The 22,317-nt window shown below is 52.7% G+C and overlaps 2 protein-coding genes across 2 annotated transcripts; one reads left to right on the forward strand and one right to left on the reverse strand.

The window, feature by feature from the left end:
* Positions 1-5,278: 5,278 nt before the first annotated feature.
* Positions 5,279-8,247, reverse strand: LOC309645909 (putative cystatin-16). The gene is made up of 2 exons (XM_082431746.1): positions 7,959-8,247; positions 5,279-6,263 (listed from the first exon to the last, which is right to left on the reverse strand). The coding sequence occupies exons 1-2, from the start codon at positions 8,058-8,060 to the stop codon at positions 6,114-6,116; spliced, it is 252 nt and encodes an 83-aa protein (XP_082287872.1). The 5' UTR covers positions 8,061-8,247; the 3' UTR covers positions 5,279-6,113.
* Positions 8,248-16,632: 8,385 nt separating this feature from the next.
* Positions 16,633-22,248, forward strand: LOC309645827 (cystatin-11-like). Its single transcript, XM_082431473.1, has 2 exons — positions 16,633-18,806; positions 18,853-22,248. Exon 1 carries the CDS (start codon positions 16,814-16,816, stop codon positions 17,096-17,098), a length of 285 nt encoding a protein of 94 aa, XP_082287599.1. The 5' UTR covers positions 16,633-16,813; the 3' UTR covers positions 17,099-18,806; positions 18,853-22,248.
* Positions 22,249-22,317: the final 69 nt, after the last annotated feature.

Raw genomic sequence — 22,317 nt, forward strand, 5'->3', positions numbered from 1 at the left:
AGACACACAGACACACATGCCCAGCCCCTTGCACTGCCGCCAGACCCTGGGCGAGGACAGGCTTAGGGCAGGGTGGGGGTGGCAGCTGAGTCCGCAGTGATGCTCGAGGGGCCCTCAGCCTCCACAGGTCCAGGGCTGGGTGCAGCCCAGTGAAGGGCCAGCCGGTCAGGAAATGAGGGCCCATGAGGGAAGCCAGGGCCGTCTGTGCAGGGAGGGGGCCAGCCTCCAGTCCCATCAGGAATGTGTGCAGCGGGGGACCGTCACATCAGAGCCCCGCTGTCCTGGGCCAGCTTGGGGCTGGCCATCCGGAGCCAAGAATGGGTCTGGGCTCAGGACTGTTGGACAAAAACTAATCTGGACAAAGTATCCGGGGCGGGGGAGGTATGAGCATCGGTGGGAAAGCGCTGCACAGCCAGGTGCTAAGGACACCCACACTCCCATCGGGTCCCGCCTCTTCCCCACCCTGATGCTCTGTAACCCACAGCCTTCTTTCCTAGAACTGCCTCGGGAACACTGACTGTGACGGACTCGGCCTGGCCATCTTCCTGTCTCCCCCGCCCCGCACTCTGCTGTCAGCCCACCTGCTCAGGACAAAGACCTGGGGTCTGTGCCTGACCCCCGCCCCCCTACACGCCACATCAACCTCCAAGCCGACTCAGAAGCCAGCTCTTCCTCTGCCTCCTGGCATCCGGGGCCCAGCTTCTCCACCCTGGTCTCAACTTGCCCCCAAGCTGTGGAGCCCACTGCCCCCACGGGGTCCAGAGGGATGCTGGACAAAGCTGAGCGACCACCTCCCGTGAGTCCCCGCTCCTCCGAGGATAACATCCTGACCCAGCCCTGGCACACGCCCACCCTGCACGCCCGCCTCTCTGAACCTCCTTCCCTGAGACACGGGCCCATAGCCCTCAGGCTGGCCCTGCCGGGAACTCGCGGCTCAGCCCGGTCCAGGGCCCTCTCTGGGGCTGCCCGCCCTTCTTGTCCCCAAACCTGCACGTGGCCCGGTCCTTCCAGGAGTGCCCGTCATGAAGAGCGCTTCCCCGCCCCCCCGGCCGCCCCTCCCCTCAGCCCTGCGGCCCTACACTGACCACTTTTGTCCAGGTCTTCCACTATCTCCCCCGAGAACTTGGGGCCTGCGTGCTTCTCGCCACCAGCGTTACAGCCCCACGAGATCGCGCCCTGTCTGCCTCCGCTGCCTCCCGCCAGGCCTGACCCACGGCGGCCACGTGGCCAAGGCCGGCTCACTTCACGAGGGGCCTCAGCCCAGCATCCAGGCAGTGATCCTAGCAGCTGAGGCCTGCGATCGGCTCCACTCTGCGCTGCCGGTCCTGCCTGGGCTTTGATGTTGGGGCGCTGCCTCCCCTCCGTCTCCCTCCTCACCTGCCCTCTGCCTCCCTCTCCTTCTCTCCCTGTTCCAAGCGCAAAGCTAACACATCAGAAACTTGGAGCCCTTCTATTCTGGTACCTTGTATTTTTAAACATCCTTGACCAAATGAAACATCCCTTACCTTTTCCTGCAGACCACAGACTGCCCCTTCCCCCGACCGCGGTCCCGGCTTCAGGGAGAAGGTGGAGCCACAGACAGGGAGACTGCCTCACCCTCCGGCCCCCACCCCCCACTCCCACCACCACCCCCACCCCCCACTCCCATCCCCCACTCCCACCCCCCACACCCATCCCCCATCCCCATCCCCCACTCCCATCCCCCTCACCTTGCGCTGGCTCCGCCCCACCCAAAGCAGCTTGTAAGCGTACTCATCTGGCTCGTGTTCGTTGAAGTGAAACACAGCAAACTCCACACACAAGCGGAAGTTTGGTGTACTCTTACTGATGTCCTCAAACTTCCAGCTGCAGACATGAGGCCGCAGAGCAAGAAGCCCCAGGAGCAGAGACAGCTTCAGGAACATGCTGTCCGGAGTCGGCCTGAAAGCCAGCAGTACTCGGTGGGCCGCCCACCCCAGCTCCCCAGCCAGTGCCTCCCTGCCCCGCACAGCCCTGTGCTGCTGGCCAGGCGCTCTGCCCAGCTCCTCCTCTCTGTCCCTCCCATCATCACCCGATGGGAGGCGGTGGCGGGGGCGTGTCCCAATTTCCACCCCTCATCACGTAAGCCTTGGGCCCAAGGACATGCAGGCGCCGTTCCCCCTTTTCTCCAGGGCATCCCCAGCCCAGCCTCGGTAGGGCCTGGGTGAGGGTCTCAAGCCCACTGGGCTTTGCCCTCATGGCAGTGCCTCCCTGGGCTGGCAGAGTCACGGGCACTTAGGAATGCTGGTGGGTCCCGAGTCCCGGGAGCCGAGGAGAAAACCAGATCTACCTCTGACCTTGGCTGCAGCCGATGACCTCAGGGCACAATGGGAAGGTCCAGTGAGGGGCAGCACGGGGGCTGGGGCACCATCCTCTCCACCACCGCTGGCACCTGCTGATCTGCATGACAGGAAGCCTGGCCGTGCTTGGCAGTGGGCAGGGGACAAGGGGTAAGCCAGCCAAGGCAGGGGCTCTGCTGGAATGGATGTGAGCGATAGCCATGGGCAGGAGGGGTTCCAGGGCTGGGGAAGGTCAGGCCCTGCCTTGCCCCAGCCAATGTGCATTCTCACGCAGATCTGCCATCTGTGGCGCTGTGGCCTCTGCCGTGTGGCCGTGTCAGGCTCTTCTCACGGGAACCGTGTTACTGATGTGCCCTGCCTGGGATGCACACGAGGCCGTGGGAGCGAGCAGGCCGGGAAAGTGGGATGTGCTGCCTGTGGAGGTGAGGAGGGAGACGGACTCCTGTATGTCAAAGATGATCCCAGAAAGGATGCGGGGTCTGGGCCATCGCCGTGGGGACAGGTTGTAGGACAGGACTGGGGCTGGCCCAGGAAGAGAGGGGAGTATGGACACAGTGGGGACACCCTCATCACCACCCTCACGGTCACGCCTCAGTGGACGGCTGTCAGCCTGGGGTCTAAGAGACACGGCAGGGTCCCGTCAGGGCGATCCCGATGAGGATGCAGCAAGCTTCTCCGAGGTGTATGCGGGCCTGATTGTTTCCTCCACAGAGAAGCTGCGGCCCCCATGCTGGTTCCCCACCCCTGGCAGCGGTGACTGTAGCATCTGCAGTCTTCGGAGATCTGCAGGATCTGTCAGGAGGCCCCGTTTTCCTTCCCACCTTCTCCACGTCTAGATACCTCCTGCTGGAGGAGCAGCCTCATGAGACGTTGCGAAGGGTCGGCTGTTGGATTCCTCGATTGTCTCCAACAGGCTCTGTTTTCTTTCCCGTTCCTTCTGCTTCCTGTGATAGTTTCCTCCCACTGAGGGAGGGACAGATCACCGGCCACAGCCCTGTCCAACCTCGGGCGCCTGCGATGTCCAGATCTCACATTCCTTGGACCCAGACATCAGCAGCTTCTCGAGTATGTTTCATCATAAAGTTTTTCATCATTTACTTTAAACATATACCCCAACCTGAAACGAGAGGGCTTCTCCAGCCCGCATGTCACCTAGGGGTGTGTTGCTGAATTTTCACTTTCCTCCTTAATTTCAACCTAAACTTCACTGTGCCTGGAGAACTCATTCTATATGATGTAGGTTCTTCGAAATCCACTGAAATTTGGATCAGAATGTGCTGAATTTGGATAAGTGTTCTATCAGATCAAAAAGAATACATGTTCTGCAGCTGCTGGTGAATGATATATGTAGTTATTATTAATTTGTCAAATCAACACTGAGGTGCAGCCCAGGGCGCTTGGTGGTGAGCCATGGCTCAGCAGAGACCACAGAGAAACTGAAACAGAGACGTTTACTGCTCACAGGCCCTAGAGGAGGTACCAGCAGTTTCCACGTGGTGTGGGCTGGGGGTGGTCACAGCCGGAAGCAGACAGAGACCAAGAGGCACATGCCCTCACCCGAGACCTTGGGCTCCCGGGTAATGCCAGACTGGTCAACTCAAGCCAAGAAAGCAGGTTCTGAAAAGCTCCACAGGGGTCTTATCTAAGGGCGGGACAGGGGCGGGCCCTGGGGGGCAGGGGAGCCTTTGGGGGAAGTCACACAAAGCCTTTTATTTGCTCTCTCTGGCACATGCTCATATGAGGGGTTGGTGTCAGTGTAAGGTCCCCACAAGCCACCTGACCATACAAACTGGACGCCCCATGGAGTAGCTTAGTTAAACTCTCCACAGTAATCAAAATCAAATTTGTTAAATGAATTCTTAGGTTTTTGTAAATATCATCTGAGTTTCACCTGGTGGGCTCTGTCAGTTATTGAGAGGGTGCTTTCACTCTCCCCCCGGGGCCACACATCTGATTGTTCTCCCCCTGGTCCTTTCACGTGTGACTTTACTTCTCCAGAGACCAGGAGAAGAGGTGGCCCCCCTGAGAGACCTGTTGTAACTTCCTTAACCAAGCAAAGCTGTGACAGTCAGTTCCCCAAAGGCCACGTTTCCAATCCTGTATGTGTTTAGAGCTACAGCCAGCAGACGGAGGCTGCAGTCAGCCTCTGGCACCTGCATTCATACCCTGGTGCCCCACGGGAGGCTCGTGGTGGGTTTCAAATCACCCCATGACTGGGTCTGAATGCTGAGGGACATGTGCAAAGCCCCCCGGTGTAGTTAAAGCGCACCTGAGGTCAGACCACAGAAGATTTGAAAAGAGCAGGACACAGGCCTTCCGATGGGAAACGGGAGTTGAGGTGAAGGTGGTCACTATTGTTCAGGGGGTTCTGTCTGGCCTTGGCCGGCACGGGGCCCAGGAACAATGGCTCCACCCCTCTGAGCCCAAGTGCCCTCAAAGGAAGCTTGGCTGACCACACAGCCACCCTTATCAGTTTGTACTTGCCCTTATCAAATTGTGGGGAGATGTTAGAAATCCCAATCACAGGTACTGAAGGACCAAAGCTGGCTCAGGCCAGCTGTGCTCATGGAGCTGCCCAGAGCTGGGGGGCAGGGAGGGGGAGACCTGTTTCACCAGTGCTTATGGCCACATCATGGCAATAGGTCAGTCAGGAAAGGGACAGCCTGCCAACCACGGAACATGCAAATCAGATCCCCGAACTCAAAAGGTGGAGGGAAGACCCCTCAGCCTCTCCCTCTGAAGTCCTCCTCCAGACAGCATCCCATGGCCTCTCTGTCCCACTTAGGGCCCCAGGCCCCCATCCCTCGGCCCCTCCAGGGCTGCCCCCACCAGGACCCGGGAAAAGAAAAGTGCTCATGGGGGGCTCTGTCACCTCAGGGCCTGTCCCAGGGCTAGTGATCAGTGTTGATGGCCATGGAGGCCAGGCTGGGTGCCGATGGGGGAACAAGGGATCAGGGAGTAGGAGGGGAGGGGGTGACTGGAGCTGCCATCTTCTGAGCTGACCCCAGAGGCCCTGAGAAGATTTCCCATCAGTCAGGCAGATCCAGGGCAGATGCCCTGATGCTGATGGGGATCCACAGAGGACAGAGCCTTCTGTCATCTTTGTCACCCACCTCCCACCCCTGTGCCTGGGCATCAACCCAACACCACCACCGCAGAAGGGCCACTCACTGTGAATCTGGCCTGAGAGATGGACACAGAAGGGACACAGGTGGCTGTCACCTGGCAAACTGTCTGGATTCCTTTTGAGTGGTATGGATGGGGGCCTGGAGAGATTGGAGAATGAAGGAACAAAAGAATGGAAGAATAGATGCATGGATGATGGATGGATGGATGGATGGATGCATGTTTGGATGGATGGATGGATGGATGAAAGGAGGGATAAATGGATTGATGTATGGATGAATGGATGATGGAAAGATGGATGGATGCCTGGATACATGGATGGATGCATGGGTGGATGGATGCATGAATGATGGAAGGATGGACGGATGCATGGATGGACAGATGATGGACAAATGGAGAATATATGAATGAATGAATGAATGAATGAGTACACACACCAATCATGAGGACCCTGCAAGAACCAGGAAGGGCACCCTCCCATGAGCTGAGGAGTTTGATTGACTCAGCACCCGGCACCCACAGCCAAGGTGAGAACAACAATGGTAAATTCTCCATTGCTTGTCACTGACAGCAACATCCATGGAAATAAACCATCAGGGAGAATGCAAAACTGACAGGGACACAGAATGTGCTCTGAGATGCCTTTAATTGCTCTGGTGCCACGCAGACCTAGGACTCCAGACCCTCATTCTTCAGGAGGAAAGGAGCTGCTGTGGGAGCCGGGAACTCCTCCCCCCATTTCTGCTGGTGGCAGGTGCTGTTCAGGAGGGTGGACTGGGTAAACCATGGCCGTGAGTCCACAATGAAAGTGCAGCTCACCTGAAAAAAGTAATTTTATGTAAGACATAAAATCAGAACAATGTAACAATGAGAGTGCTTAGCAGGAAGGACTTACTAGGAGCTCAAGGTGCATTAAGAACTAAAGAGGAAAGAAAAGCAGAAACAAACAGTGGCCTGGGGCTGGGCTCCAGAGCTCAAGTCTCCAGCATCAAGGCAGGGGCTCCTGAGAGGGTGCCTGGTGGGGCCATCACCTGCCCTTCAGGGTCCCCCCCACCCAGGGCACGTCACGCTGCCTGAAGGGTCTCTGCCCTGTGAGCTCTTGGGGGAGCCAGCAGACTGCCCAGGAGATGGTCCAGCTGGTGCCCACCCTGCCATCAGCTGCAGCTGCAAACCCACCCCAAGGAGAGGCTGCCCCAAGGCTGGGGTCCGGGGAGACCCCAGCCACACTGAGGGCATCACCCTGACTGAGGCCCGTCCCCAAGGTTTCAGTCCAACGGACCAGATGTCAGTTCATAGGGTGATGACAAGAGGTCTGACTGACCAGGACTCCTCCTTGCCGCCCAGGAGACCAGAGGGAGGGGTGGGGTGACCAGCAAACTAAACTGTCCTCCTATCCAGAAGAATCCGAGCAAAGGAAGGAGAGGCCCACAGGGAGAACAGCGTCTTCCTGGACCCGAGTTCTCAGGAAGCTGGAGGCTGGGACCCGGGGAGGCTCCATCCAAGAGGGAAAGGCCCATGGGGGTCTGTGGGGTTCTCTGGCGGGCCAGCCGGGCTGTGAGCACAGGGCCCAGCTTGTTGCTGTGCTGGGAGCATCTCTGTAAAGGGGGAGCCCTGGGACCTGGCGGGGAGGGGCCAGGACCTGTCATTCTGCCCCACGGTCATCCCTGAGGTCTTCCCTAAGCACCCTCCCCTCGGCATGCTGTGAGATAAAGAAAATGTTTATGTTGGTCTCTGCCTGTATCCCTGGCACAGAACACCTGGATCCCTTGTAAATTTCTAAGTGATAAGAACACCAGGAGCATGTTTTGTTCTATTGAGGTGACTCTGGGTGGGATCCTGGGTGGGGGCTGGTCAGCAGAAAGACCAATGATGACCAATGATGGGGCTCGGGACAGTCTTGCCTACGTGAGGAAGCCTCCCTAGAATCCTGATGGTGTGGGGTTCAGAGCAACCATGTGGGTGAGCACATCCACATATTGGGGGGAGGCGTGATACACATCGATCCTCAGAAGCTCCTGTGCTCAGAACCCTCCCCCACCTCACCTTGTGTATCTCTGCATCTGGCTGTTCATCTGTATCCTTTACCATATCCTTTAATAAGATGGGAAACGTAAGTATTTCCCTGAGTTCTGTGAACCACTCTAGCAAATTAATCAACCCTGAAGAGGGGGAGATGGGAACCTCCGATTTGTGGTCAATTGGACAGAAGTTGTGGGCAGCCTGGGGACCTACTCCCTGCGACTGGCATCTGAATGGGTCGGGGTGTCTCGTGGGCCTGAGCCCTTAACCTGTGAGACTTGATGCCACCTCCAGGTAGGTAACTGGTGTCCCCGAGAATTGTTTAGTGGGGGGAAAATCCCCACACATTTGGTGACCAGAAGGGTCAGGAGAGAGGTGTTCAGTGTGGGGAATAAAGGAGATGCACGGGAACTATGTGTTTTCCTAATACACCCTCCTTAATATGATTTTTCCTTCTCAGATTTGTGATGCTTTGGGTTGATTTTACTCTCAAACCTTTTTCTCTTCCGGGCCTTCTTGCAAGGGGCAGTTGTCAATGTCTTCGTCGTATTTTTTACAAATTGTGCGGCCCAGCTCCAGGTCCATTAAATATATCATTGTCCAGTTCTCTCAAGGAGAAATTAGAAAACAGAAAGGCAGAGAATCCAGTAGAAAAGTGGGCAAAAATCTACAATATGCACATGAATAGGACACACAAACCATGTGCAATTTCTCTGCAAGCACATAACCAACAAAAAGATGTCCCTGAGCACAGCTCCAGCAGCCCTGGACTCTTCCCTGCCGCACTCCTCCTGATGGCTGGTACCCGGGAGCCACATCACCAGTACATGCCAGTGGTGGAGGGGGGGTGGTCACGGGAGGTAGGGCCCCGGCGCTGAGAGCACACGCACAGCACACCTGACACGAGACCCAGCTCTCAATCGCATCAGCCAGACACACGGAGGGCATCGCACGGCTCCTTCTAGGGAGGCGGACGAGGGCGCTTCTCCACCGAGCCGCCGTCAGAGCTGCCCTGTCCCTCGGGGGCTGCATCCAGACCAGGACAGGGGGCTGGGGGCTGGGTGCTCTGTCTCTCCTGGGGCAGCTGCGGCACCAAAGGGCTCACCTTGTAAACCTTCATCAGGTGGATGTTTGTGAACCGGCTGCTGCTCTGTGTGTTCATCAGCTTCTCTAAGAAGTTAACACAGGACAGGATTTCATCCCTTACAGAGAGGTCGTGGAAACTCGGAAGAACTCCAACACGGAGAGGAATGTAACCAGAAACTTCCATAGGGAGGGGCACGGCCTTGACCTGGAATTGTCTAGAAAGCTGGCTTCCTTAGGGGCTCAGGAATGCCTGTAGCTGATGCCACCAGCCACACACACAGAAAAACACACACACACACACACACACACACACATGCCCAGCCCCTTGCACTGCCGCTGGACCCTGGGCAAAGATGGGTTTTGGGCCTGGCGGGGGTTGTGGGCAGCCGAGTACGCAGTGATGCTCTAGGGGCCCTCAGCCTCCCCAGGTCCAGGGCTGCGACGCAGCCCAGAGGAGGGCCAGCCGGTCAGGAAATGAGGGCCCATGAGGGAAGCCAGGGTCGTCTGTGCAGGGAGGGGGCCAGCCTCCTGTCCCATCAGTAGTGTGTGCAGCGGGGGACCCTCACATCACAGCCTCACTGACCTGGGCCGGCTCGGGGCTGGCCATCCGGCAGCCTGGGCCCACGACTGCCACTCACCTTTTGCTGGGCTCGCCTGACCTCCAGCAGCTTGTAGTCGTGCCCCTCCTCATGGCCACTGTTGAACCAAGCCACGGCGAACTCCACAGACACTGCAAAATAATCGTGGTCCTTACTAATGTCTACAAATTCCTTTTGAATGGTCCGGATGTGAATGCCCACGACAGTGAGCCCCAGAAGCAGAGCTGCCTTTGGGAACATGCTGTCCAGAGTCAGCACAAAAGGCAGGTGATGGGGGGTTGGGGGGTGGCCCTCTGCAGCCCACAGCCCATGCAGCCCTGCGCTCTGGCCTCCCGCTTTGAAGACACCTGTGCCCAGCTCCTCCTCTGCATCCCCTGTCTGTCCCTCCTGCCGGCACTAAAGAGGCAGAGCAGGGGGTTACATCCCTGCCTCACCACAGAAAGCCTGGACGCAGGGACACGCACGGAGCAGGCTCTGTCCCCCTTGTTTTCAGGGCTTCATCCTGACAGGGTCCCACTCCGCAGGGCCCTACATGCCCCCTGCTTGCCCTGGGGACTGTGCAGGCAGGGACTTCCAGAGTCCTGTGATTTCCTGGGAGCTCCAGGAAGCCAAGCCTGCCTATGACCTTGGCTGGAGCCAACACCACCAGCCGGGCACAGGGGAGTACAGGGTGTGCAGCCAGCAGTGGAGGTGTCTAGGAGGAGTTGTCCTCATCACTGCCCTGATAGGAATTACTAACCATAGTTGATTGCCTAATTGTCTTTTCTCTTATCAACTTCCAGCTCAAGTCCACTACAGTCAGAGAATATACTTACCATTATGTCTCTTCTCTGAAATTTGTTGAGATTTGTTTTATGGCCAATATTCCACAGGTTCTTTTTTTTTTTGATGTAGACCATTTTTAAAGTCTTCAGTGTATTTGTTACAATACCGCTTCTGTTTTAGGTTTTGTTTTTTTGGCGGCAAGGCACATGGGATCTTAGCTCCCCGACCAGGGATTGAACCCACACTCTCCGCATCGGAAGGCAAAGTCTTAGCCACTGGACCGCCAGGGAAGTCCCCACATGTTCTTGAAAAGACTGTATGTTCTGCATTTTTCAGGTGCAGAGTTAGGTATTGACATATCTCAGGTCGCCCATGTGACCAAACCTTCCACATATTGACTCTCTTTACTTTGTTTTGTTTTATTGAGTTTTCTTTGGTTTGGGTTTGGGTTTTGGTCTGTTGTTCTGTCCGTTTCTGAGAAATGCATTAAAATCTCTCACTGTGATTATGATTGTGGATTTGTCTGGTCTTCTTTTCTCATAATTCATTTCTTGCTGTATATATTTGAGACTCTGTCATTAAGTGCTTGTACAAACAGAACTGTTAGGCCATTTTATCCTCATCAATCACACCTCTGCCTCCCAGTGATGCTGTTGCTCTAGCATCAGCTTTGTCTGACATCAGAGTAGCCACATCAGCAATGTTCTCATTAGCGTTTCCATTGTGTATCTTTATCCATCTTTTTACTCGAAGATGATACCTTAATAATTCAGATGTGTCTTTGTAAACAGCATGTAGGCTTTTAAATCAGTCTAACATTCTTTTATTTGGGGGATTTATCCCATTTGCGATGACTCCTATTACTGATTGTTATCAGTATATTCAGGTTCAAATCTACCATATTACTGTGTGTTTTCTCTTCATATCAGTTGTCTCTATTCCTTCTTTTCTCCTTTCTTGTGTTCTCTTGGATTATTCATGGTCTTTTCATTGTTCCATTTCTTCCTCTCAATGGCTTTATTTGCCCTTATTTCTCTTCTCTCAATGGTAACTCAAGCGATCGTAATGAGCACCACTGACTTAATTGAATCTACTATAAATTAGTACCTTTACCATTTCAAGGATGGCGGGACCACTATTGCTCTTAACCTCACTTCTGCCTTGTGTGTTATTGTTGTCATATTTGAAAGTCCATAGAACAATATGATTGTTGCCTTACACATTCACTATTCACTTGGATCTAGCAACATACCTACCCTTCTGCTGGGCATCATTCCCTCAACATAACTTTTCTTCCAGAGGAATCATTTCCCCTTCCCCTAAAGAACTCTCCTAAGGATTTTGGGGGGGTTGGATATTATTGATACATCTTTTAGTTTTTGGAAAAAGCTGTCTTCTCACTAAACAATTCTATTTCTATGGGAGCCCCTTGTTCTAGTGGTTCAGCCAAGTCTCTCTCCTCTCTCCTCTCTGTGTCCTTTTAGCATTGCTAATATATGAATTTAAGACTATAAATTTTCCTCTAAGCTCTGCTTTGGCTGCATCTCAGAAGTTTTGCTATGTCGTATGTTCACTGTCTTTCAATTCAAAGTATTTTCTTATTTCCTATACGATTTCTTCTTTGATCCCTGGATTATTTAGAATTATACTGCTACATTTATGGGCAGCTAGAGGTTTTCACATTAAGTTTTTATTGCAGTTGTCTACTGTGAACAGAGAACATACTCTGAACCATGTCAATCTTTTGAAATTTTTGAGATTTCTTTCCTCTTTTGTTGTCTGAAATGTTTATATTTTGCCTTCATTTTTGAAGACTATTTTTGCTAGCTATAGAATTCTAGGTTGTTACCTATTTGATTTCAGTTCTTTGAAGATTCAAAGTGAGGCTTCTGAGAATGATCTACTCCCAGTTGACTTTCACTCATAGAATGCAGCCCTTCATGGTCTCAACTGAAATCCTGGGATATTTACCACAGCCCTTCTTGGCAGGTTCTGAACCCCAGGTTTTGTTCCCCAAGTTGAAGCAAAGAACATGCCTTTTCTCCAGTGGCATTTCTCCCTAGCATCTGGCAAAATATCATTGTGAGCATCATAGGGAACCTTGCTGAAAAGGAACATGGGGGCTGGAAAAGCAGAGACATTGGCTAAGGCTGTTCAAAAGCCCAAGGAGCAAACCAAGACCAGCAGGCCTCTGCTCTCCTGCCTCATCCCATGCCTCCGACCTTATCCTTAGGATGATAGAACTGTGACTAAACAGGCAACTACAGGACATGCCTACTCCTTAGCTCTCAGCGGGTCTGATTGTTGCTATTTCAGAAGTCGGGAGAGACCAGGACAGCTGGCCAAGCACCCACTGGAAGAACAGAGTTGCCGTTTCTCGGGGCAGCGGGGCCGGAGGGGGTCTTGGGTGATGTCAGGGAGTGGGGGGTGAGGGGGTGCACTCACGGAGGCCAGTGAGCACAGACAGGAGAGATACACGGATCACCCTCTGCCCTGAGAGAGCACGAGCCATAGTGCTGGGCTACTGTCCACATTAGGGAAACAAAAATTTAGGGAAACTCTACAAAATAATGACCCTTCAAAAGCATCAAGGTCGTGAAGTCAATGAAAGACTGATCATCCCAGATGGAAGACGATCAACACATCCTTCTCTATAGGAGCTCTTGGCAGAAAAGGTGCTTCCATGTTCTGGTGCTCGGTCACTGGCTGAGGCAGGGGGTATGCATGCCCCCTGACACCAGACGGGTCTGAGGACCAGCAGGGGGATCCCTTGGTTGCACTGCAGTTGGAGAGGAGGACCCACCTGTGTGTGGGCCTCACTCACTAACATGCTGGGGGTGATAGGCAACACGTTGGCATCTTCCTCTCCGATGTTTCAAGGGAAACACTTCTTTGCATTATAATTACATCATTTCCCTAAGTTTGAGATTCTTTTAAAAATGAAACCTATTTTTGAAAACACAGCAGGACTGAGACACAGCAATCCCCTCAGTATGTGGATATGGGTCAGAAGAGGGGAGGCGAGCCCAGCAGGATGGGGCTGTCCCTGCACCGGGGGATACCAACTGCAATGGGGGGTGTGTCCGGGAAGTGCTGGGACCACCGCTCCTGATCCAGCAACGGGAACATGCCTTGCTGCTTCTGACACGGAATCACACATTGTTGCAGCTGGAGGTGACTTAAATACAGACCAGCGCCACCTCCACGGGGACAGGAGCAGAGCTCCGTGGGAGCGTTTCTGGCTGAAGTCCCCAGGCCATCAGAGGGGGCCCTAAGCAAAGCTTCAGGCCCACCTTCCTCAGGCAGGTGGAGGCCCCACGGTGCTGGTGGCGCTCAGGGCGCACAGTGAGAGCGGCGGAGGGAAGCCAGTGCGGGGATGCTGGCGAGCAGGTAACACTGGCTCCGTTCCTCTAGGGCTCCTGGGAGGCAACACGGAGTGTGTGCCTCGAAGGGGCCCACCTGAGGGGGCTATCAAGTCTCCAGCTCCTGTCTGTCTTGGATAGAGGCTGCTCCCATTGCCTGCCGCTTTGGCCTGTCCCCACCCGTGGGCACACATGCCCGCGGCCAGAGAAGCCCCAGGCAAAGCACAGGGCACATGGTAGGAGGCCCGGTTCTGTTGGGAGGCACGTCGGAGCCCTCTGCTGCTCTGTCCCTTGGGGGGTGGCCCTGTCCCTCTCCTGGCAATGCCCTGGGGCAGGAGGGCTGTGCTGGCCCAGCCTCGTGTCCTTGCTCCACCCCCTGTGAGGGGAGAATGGGGAGAATGGGGGCTTTCTGGAAGTGTTCTGGGGAGGGCTGGCACATACCTCCCGACGCCCCATTATTACCGGGGGTGGAGCAGGCGTGCCCATCCCCGTGTATGTAGCTGGGGCTGAGCTGACAGACAGCTCTGGGAGAAGCCCTCTAGGAGCAGGATGGGGAGCTCGCAAGCACAGGGACAGTGGGAGAAGTCCTGTCTTTTCTCTCCTTAGTCCTCTCCCGCCCCAGCCCCTGGGCGATCCATGGGAGCAGTACTGACAGCAGAACAGGGATGGCAGATACTGCGGCCACATAAACATTGGGGGAGGGGGGAGCCTCCCTCTTTGATCAGAGCAGCTGTGGTTCTAAGACGGTGGGGCAAACCTCCACTGCTTTTTCCCATCTCTGTCCTCCTACTCTGTGGCCCCAGAATTGGGTGTAGATGTGGGCCTGCAAAGCTGAGCAACGTGAGGAAGATCCGGGGAACCAGAAAGGACCAGAGGGATCATGGGAGCTCAGGAAAGTGAACCCTGAACAACACACGTGTGGGTATAACCCTAAAGGCACACGAAAGATGTGAACTGAAGGAAGGGACAGACCACCACCCAGCCAGCCCAGCCCCTAGAAGAACACACATGCACAGACCCAAACAGCCCTGCAGAGGGTTGACACAGAGCTGACCTGATGCTGAAATCACGACCCCCAGAAGGCTGATCAGAATTTGCACCCTGAATGCAGCTGGGTGAATCACTTGCTGAAACAAAAATACCAACATACCCCAAAGAACATAAATAAGATATAGAGCCTCATTACACAGTTTTCAGAACACCCAGGATACAACTCAAGATTACTTAGCATATGAAGAATCAAGAAAATCTCAGCTCTCCCAGGAGAAAACAATCAACAGACGCTGATGCTGAGATAACTCAGATGTTGGAAATATCTGACAAAGACTTTAAAGCAGCTGTTATCAAAAGGTTCCTAGTAAGGGTAAACACTCTTCAAAGATTGGAAGAGTAGGAACTATTAGTAAGAAATAGAAGATATCCATAAAAACCAAATGGATATTTTACTGATATCCTGCAAAAATACAAAAACCAAAATAAAAATCTCATTGGATGAGCTCAAGAGCAGACTGAAGATGCCAGAGAAAAGGGCCTGTGAACTTGAAGATAGATCAATAGAAATTATCCACTATGAACACTAAAGAGGAAGAAAACATCAAAAAGCATGAATAGAGCTTCAGCAGCCTATGGGACAATATCAAAAAGTCTTTCATGTCATTTGACTCCCAGAGGGAGAGGAGAAAGTGTTGTGCCAGAAGAAGAAGAAGGAGGAGGAGGAAGAGAAGGGGGGAGGGGGAGGGGAGAAGGAGGAAGGAGAAGGAGAAGAAAGGGAAGAGATAATGGCTGAGACTTTCCCAAATTTGTCAAAAACACAGATTTAAGAAGCTCGGAGAACCCCAAAACAAGTAAATTCCAAGAAATCCACATCAGAGCACATCATACTCAAACTACTGAAAACTAAAGACAAAGGAAAAAACCTGAGAGCCATTAGAGAAAAGACATAATTTACAGAAGAACAAAGATTTGAATGACTGCAGATTTCTCACCAGGAACACAGAGGCTGGAAGGAAGTAGAACATGATTCTGAATTCTGAAAGACAAGAATGGCCAAACCTGAATTCTATATTTAGGGAAAATATAATAGTGGTATAAAGATGTTATCAGTTGAGGAACGGTTAAAGTATTTCATTGCCAGCAGACCTGCTATAAAAGAAGGGCTAAGGGAATTCTTTAACAGAGAGAAATTTTCTTGGTTCTTCATATGCTGAGTAATCTTGGATTGTATCCGGGACATTTGAAAATTGTGTTATGAGACTATATCTTATTTACATCCTATGGGGAATGTTGATATTTTTGTTTGGGAGGATGGAGGAAGGGGGCCCAGGCTGAGCAATGCCTCTGGAAGCTGGAAGAGGCAAAGAAAATGTTCTTCTCTAACGCCTCTGGAAGCAGTGCAGCCCTGCGCACACTGTAATTTTAGGACCTCCAATCTCCAGAACTGTGAGATAATAAGTGTGTGTCGTCTTAAGCCACCGTTAGTGGTCACCTGTCACCGCAGCCACAGGACACTAACCAGGTGCCAAGAGAGGAGAGGTCACTGCTGTGGAGGTTGGGGGAGAACAGGGAAGGGACCCGCTTGGCAGTCAGCTCCAGAATCCCGCCGGGGCGGGAGCCCCGCAGCTGGACCTTCCCGGTCCCTCCCCTTCCTCGCCTCATCCAGACCAGGAAGGTCCAGGACCCGTGGGTGGTAAGACGGGAGGCAGGGCAGACAGAGGGCAGGGGAGAATGACAGAAACCATCTCTCCCTCTCCAGGCAGACCTCCAGGATGGAGAAGGGCAGCTCCAAGTGCCTTCTAAGCTCTGGGCATCTGAAGACCCTGGCCCCTTGGTACTGGACCGAGGGTGCGTGTGTTGTACGAGTGCCACAGAGGGTCACAGGGATGGAGAGCATGGCTGGTGCATCCACAGGGACAGCAGGACACGAACACAGAGCCGCGTCGTGGCCACAACCGCAAGCTTCCCATACGGGGCACACCCTCCATTTTCTGGGGAGTATCAGCTTCTCCAGGGAGGCCCAGGTACCTCCCAGGGCTAAGAAATATTAGCAGGAGGAAGATGCCAAGGTTTGGGCTTGTGGGCGAGCTTGCATCCCAGCCAGCCCGGGGAGTGGGGAGGGGACGACCAGAGGAAAGTCTGAGGAAGATCACAGGGACAGGAGGACAAGGTGTTCAGGGCTCCGTCTCGCTCCACTGCCCTGGGATCCAGCGCTCCCAAGTGCCCATCGCTTCCTGCCTGCCGCTCAGGCCTCCCACGGCCCAGATGGGCCAAGCTCAGCGGACAGAAACCCCTGGCCTGGCTCCCACCCAGAGATGCTGGGGCAGCAGGAGGGTCTGTGCTGCTGAGAGAGCAGCACCCCCAAGGGAGAGGGGAGCTCGGCGTGTGTGTGCATGTGAGATGCGGAGGCCTGCGAGGAGGACGCGAGCCTGCCCTGGTCTCCCCGCGGGCTCGGCTGCAGGTAACGAGGGAGGAGGACACGCATGGACGCCCCCGGCTGCCTTAAATCCGTCTGGGCAAAGCAGCCTTGGCAGGGTGAGCCACGATGGCCAGACCCCAGCAGGGCGCCCGGCTGCTGCTGGCCATCATGGGGGCCCTGGTGGCCCTCACCTACCAAACAAGGAGGAAAACCTTCATAAGTGTCCACGAGGTGCCCGTGTCAGATCCTGTCGTGGTGACCACCCTGGACTTTGTGACCAAGGACTTCAACCAGAAGAGCGAGGACACGTACAACTTCCGGATCGTGCGCGTCCTCAAGGTCCTGAAGAGGGTCCGTGTCCCCCTCCCATCGCGCCAGAGCACCGCAGGCTCGGGGTGGCCACGCAAGTGAACTCAGCCTCGTTTAGTCCAAAGTGGAGGTTTTAAGAGAAGCAGAAATCCCCTGGAGTGGATGAAGTGGAGCTGCTTAACTGATACCCAGGACCAGGGCTGCACACCCCGGCCTGAGGGCCCGAGCCGCCTGTGGCCCCACGTGAGGGGTCCCCGGGGTGCCAGGCGCACCACATGTGTGCACGTCGGGGGCTGTTTCCACGTGGGGCGGCAGCGCCAGGACCCGCAGCTGAGACGGGCTGGCCCTCAGAGTCTAGGCTGCTGCTCTCTGCCCTTTACAAACCGTGAGCATCACGTGGGTCACCCAAGGGCGACTTTGCCCATGGAGTGGCTTCTGGGGAATTCTGCTCAAATGGCAGAAAGGGGCACGGGAGGCAGACAGGGGGTGGGGGGAGCCCACGGGTCTGTCCAGGGCAGGCCCTCGACCTGGGGCGCCACGCTAGGAGTCCCCAGCCCCGGAAGCTACAGACAAGGGAGAGGAGGTCCTTTATCCCCCTGTCCTTGCCTCCGACAGCTGACCGACCACATGGAGTATCGCATAAACCTGGAGATGCGGCGGACCATCTGCCTCAAGATGGAGGTGAACAACTGCTCCTTCCAGGAAGGCGAGCTCTACAAGGTACTGGGCACGTCACCCAGAAAGAGCTTATTTCTCAGTGCTTTGCTCCTCTGTCGCTGGAAGAATGATGAAGCAGTTGGGGGGTCCAGAGGGAGCAGCCAAGGTGGCTGAGCTGCGGGGGAGTTGGGGGGACACTCTGGTCCCGAGGAAAGTAGCTGATTATAATAATATTTTAGCAGCCGGGGGACCTTGTTGGTGCACCCACTGAGTATCTGAACCTCAGCCTGATGTAAGACACAGTCTCTGGGCTGCAGCCTCTGTTTCTTTCATCCAGCAGTGTTTAAGCAAAGACGAGGAGGAGGAGGTGGGAAAATGCGTTCAGAAATAGTTCAACCAGTGGTGGGATGGGTCAGGGAGGGGACAAGCCTGCAGGCAAGTGACACAATGCGTGCCCACCTCCCCAACAGTGGCTTCGTCCCCACCCAGTGTTGTCACATTGGGGAAGCTGGCTGGGCCATCATCACTGCAAGTGGCGGACCATCACACACACACATGCGTCAGGTGGGCCCACGTGCTCAGGGGCCTTGAAGGTCCCAAGTCCTACAGGCCCTGCAAATCTCTGCTCTTTACCCAAAGGAACTAACATGACGGTGATCACATGACCCACCTTGCCTAGAACAGTCCTGATTTGTGCCCAGCTTCTTAGTGTCATTGTTAACAGCATCCCCATTTGCCTACAACATGTCCTGGTTTGGTTCATAGATTCCATGGTCACCCTAGTTCTAATGGCCTAGGTGTTCTCAAGACAAACACATGTCCATCCACGGGCTCCCCCCTCCATGGAGAAGTCTTCAAAATCTAGCAAGTTAGACGTTTTTGGTTCTTCCCTGGAGAAGATCATGAAATCTATGAAAAGACTAATTGACGATAACAGTGAGGTAAACTTAGAGAGTCTCATCACTGTGAGAGATTAAATTGTGGGGTTAATATTCTGAATTCTACTTTAGGAGAAATGTCAACGTTTACGCCTCCCACACCACCTCTTCGCCCCCGGCTTTCCAGAGAAGAGCAGGAAAGCAAAATCGCACTACGAAATGATAATAATGTGCAAAATATGTTGATTGATCTTTCCTTGTGGGAGAAGAGGGAGGTGGAGAAGAAAGGGGATTGATCTTTCCTTGTGGGAGAAGAGGGAGGTGGAGAAGAAAGGGGATCCTGGAATAGAACAGGGAAGGGGGAGGAGAGGATGTGATGATGGGTGGAAGGACGGATGGATGGATGGATGAAGGAAGGAAGGAAGGACAGCAGGAGGGAAGGAGAGGGGATGGGTTGGGTGGGAGGAAGGGGAAAGGAAGCAGGAGGGATGAGGTGGGAGAGTGGGTGGAGGGAGAGAGAGAGGGAGCCAAGTGAGGGTAAGTGTGATGTGAACAGCACCTGAGCAGAAAAGAAGAGGAAGAGTCAGTCGTTACCATGGTGATGTGGGTGGGTGGACACTCGATTTCCAGTCTCCAATTCTAACCACAAGCAGAAGGACGTTTTGTGGGGTGGTTTCAGCAGTGACACTCTCAAGTCATTGAAATCAAAATAAAGATGGACCCACCTGTGGATTGGAGGCAGGTGAGGTAGGGTCATTTTCCCCATCTGCTTGTCTTACACCTTCCTCTTTCCATGTTGATCCTTTTTTATATTTTGTTTTCTTGTCTTTTTCAGAAAATCGATTGCTTCTTCTCAGTATTTGTTATTCCCTGGTTTGAAAAGTATAAAGTTCTGGCCAAAAACTGCACGGATGGCTAGGTGTCCCAGAGTGCAGCCCACACGGAGTCACTGTGTCTAAAAGAACCCTGCATTAAACAGCAGTTCTCAATATAGAAAATAAATTTTGGTCAGCCTATTCTCTTAATGCTTTGAATGTTTATGTTTCCGCTCTTTTTTCCCCAAAATTCTTCAACTCATAATAATATGATCTGAAGGTCTTCTGGGCTAGGGCAGTTTGGGGGTCCAAATGAGGTGACATGTATAATTTTTGGCCTTATAGCCTATACCCGCGGGATAGCAGACCTTCAACCTCATCCTTATATCAAGTAGGATTCTTTAGATTTTAAAATAAGGAGATGAGAAAAGGGAGAAGGAGAACGAGGGAAGATGCTCTAATTACTTAAATGAACAGCTAAGAGATACTGGCAAGAATGCCTGTGATGGCATCTCTGAGGGACCCAATGAATCTTGCTTGCCTAAAGTGTGAAACAAGGGGAAACAAAGAGAAATAATGCAAGTAATTGAAAAGAGGAGGGCCTTTGTTACTGGTAAGAGCTAGGTTGGGAGATGTGCCTTATTTTTGCAGGCACGTGCACTTTCTGATACCAGACTCCAGAATTAGACTCACACCTCCAGCATCAGCAACATTGGACCAGAGCAGGTCTCTTCCCAGAGGGGATTCCTCTCCCAGAATTGGCAAGGAAACCGTGGGCGCCTGTGAGAGGAGGAGGACGTGGGTATAACGCCCCGTTTATTCTTCCCAAACAGACCCATCTGATGAATTCCTGCAGGAGGGGAATGATCGAGGGCAGAGTGAAACCAGGAATGCTGCATTAAAGTGGTGCCCTTTTCATGGATGTCACATTAGCAGTGAGGAATAAGCATCCCTCACCCACCAGCTTGATTCAGTGTTTCAAATAATGTCATCAGGCTCAGCTCTCCCCTCGACTTCCTCCATGTGGTCTCAAGATGGTGCCAGCAGTTCACTGGGTCACATCTGCCCTCGTTCACATCCAGTAGGGAAAGGATGAGCCCATCTGCAAGAGTTCGGGCAAAAGCCTTGGGGTTTAATATCGCAGGGGAATTCTAGGGACTCTGTGGAAAATACACCAGCACACACAGCATCCATCGACCGGCAGAGAGAGGGAGCTGGGGCATTTATCCCCAGTTACTGGCTGCAGGACAGCTCCTGTGGGGCATTAATTCCCTGGAACCTCTGGCCTGGGGTGGCTCGAGGGCAGAGCAAACAGCCAGAGGTGACAGGGCACAGGTGTTGGAATCTGGAGCTGGTGTGCACAGAAGGATGAGATGTGAGAGGGCACAGGCAGAACACCAAAGGGACAGGTGAATAGTGAGCTGACAGCGGCCACCCACGTCCCCACCAGCTGGAGAAGGCTGGAGCTTTGAAAGAACAATGTTTTTCAACTTCTACTCTCCCTATGAAAGTTCTGGAGTCCTCAGGACCCCGTTTCAGGTGGGACCCAGGTGAGAGTTCCCTCCGCCAACTGTCTGGGAGAATGCTAACCTACAATTTCTTCATCGTTAAACGAGAATGACAGTACCTATTTCTTGGAAGAGTTGCAAAGATTAATGATGATAATGCTTGTAAGTTGCTTAACACAATGCCTAACACAAAGCAGATATTCAAACAAACAGTGATTCGTAAGAATACGGGCACTAGCAGCCTAATTTAATACTAATCAGCCATGCAGCTCTCTTCCGGCACTTTGGTTACTATGTCTGGAGGTGAGGGTTGGAGGGGAGAATAAAGGAAAGGTAGGACATTTGTGCTCATTGATTTTGGATTTCTCAGCCCAGTGGGTTTTTGAAACTTTTTTTTATTTTGAAATGTAGATTCACAGGAAGTTACAAAGCATACAGAGCGGTCTCTTGTACCCTTCATCTAGCTTCCCGCCATGGTTACATCTTTTGTAATTACAGAAAAATATCACAAGCAGGAAATTGACACCGTACAGTGTGTATGTGTGTCATTTTGTCATATGTGTTGATTTGTGTGGCCGCCACCACGAAGACATTCTGCACTAACCCCTCTGTAGTCACACCTTTCCTTCACCATCTCAAACTCCCAGCAACTGCTCACTTCTCCATCTTTATTACTGTGGCAATTCAAACGTGTTGTGTAAATAGAATCATACAGTGTGTGCCCTTTGGAGACTGGTCACAATGCCCTTGGGATCTATCCAAGTTGTTTCATGCATCAATAGTGTGTGCCTTTTAATTGCTTAGTGGCATTCAATGGCATCCTCAGTACCACAGTTAACTATTTACCTATTGTAGGTGTGTTAGTTGCTTTCAAGTTTTGGGCTATTACAAATGAAGCTTCTACGTACAAGCATGTAAGGTTCGTGTGTGGACCTAAGGTTTCGTTTCTCTAGGTTAAATGCCCAGGAATGCAATTGCTGACTTGTACGCTAAAGTATATTTTAGGATTTTTTTTTTTAAAGAAACCGACAAACTTTACCAGAGTAGATGTATCGTAATGTTCCTCTCTATCCCTGGTGATAGTCTTTGCCCTGAGGTCAACTTCTTCTGATATTAATATAGGCTCTCCTGCTTTCAATTAATGTTCGCATAATATAACCTTCTTCACTTTTTTACTTCCAACCTACCTGTATCGTTATATTTAAAGTAAGTTTCTTGTAGACAGCATACAGTTGGGTCACTTTTTTAATCCACTCTATCATTATCTGTCTTTTAATTGGCTTGTTTAGACAATTTACGTGTGGTTTGTACATACCATGCATGACATTATTAACATGTCAGGGCTTACGTCTATTTTACTATTTGTTCTCTTGTTCTCTCTGCTTTTTATTTGTGTTTTCTTTATTCTTCCTGTGAGTTTCTTGAACACTTTTTTAAGAATTCCACTTGCACGTATCTATGCT

The sequence above is a fragment of the Balaenoptera physalus genome, assembly GCF_965194825.1.
Source record: "Balaenoptera physalus genome assembly, chromosome: 16".
NCBI lineage: Eukaryota > Metazoa > Chordata > Mammalia > Artiodactyla > Balaenopteridae > Balaenoptera > Balaenoptera physalus.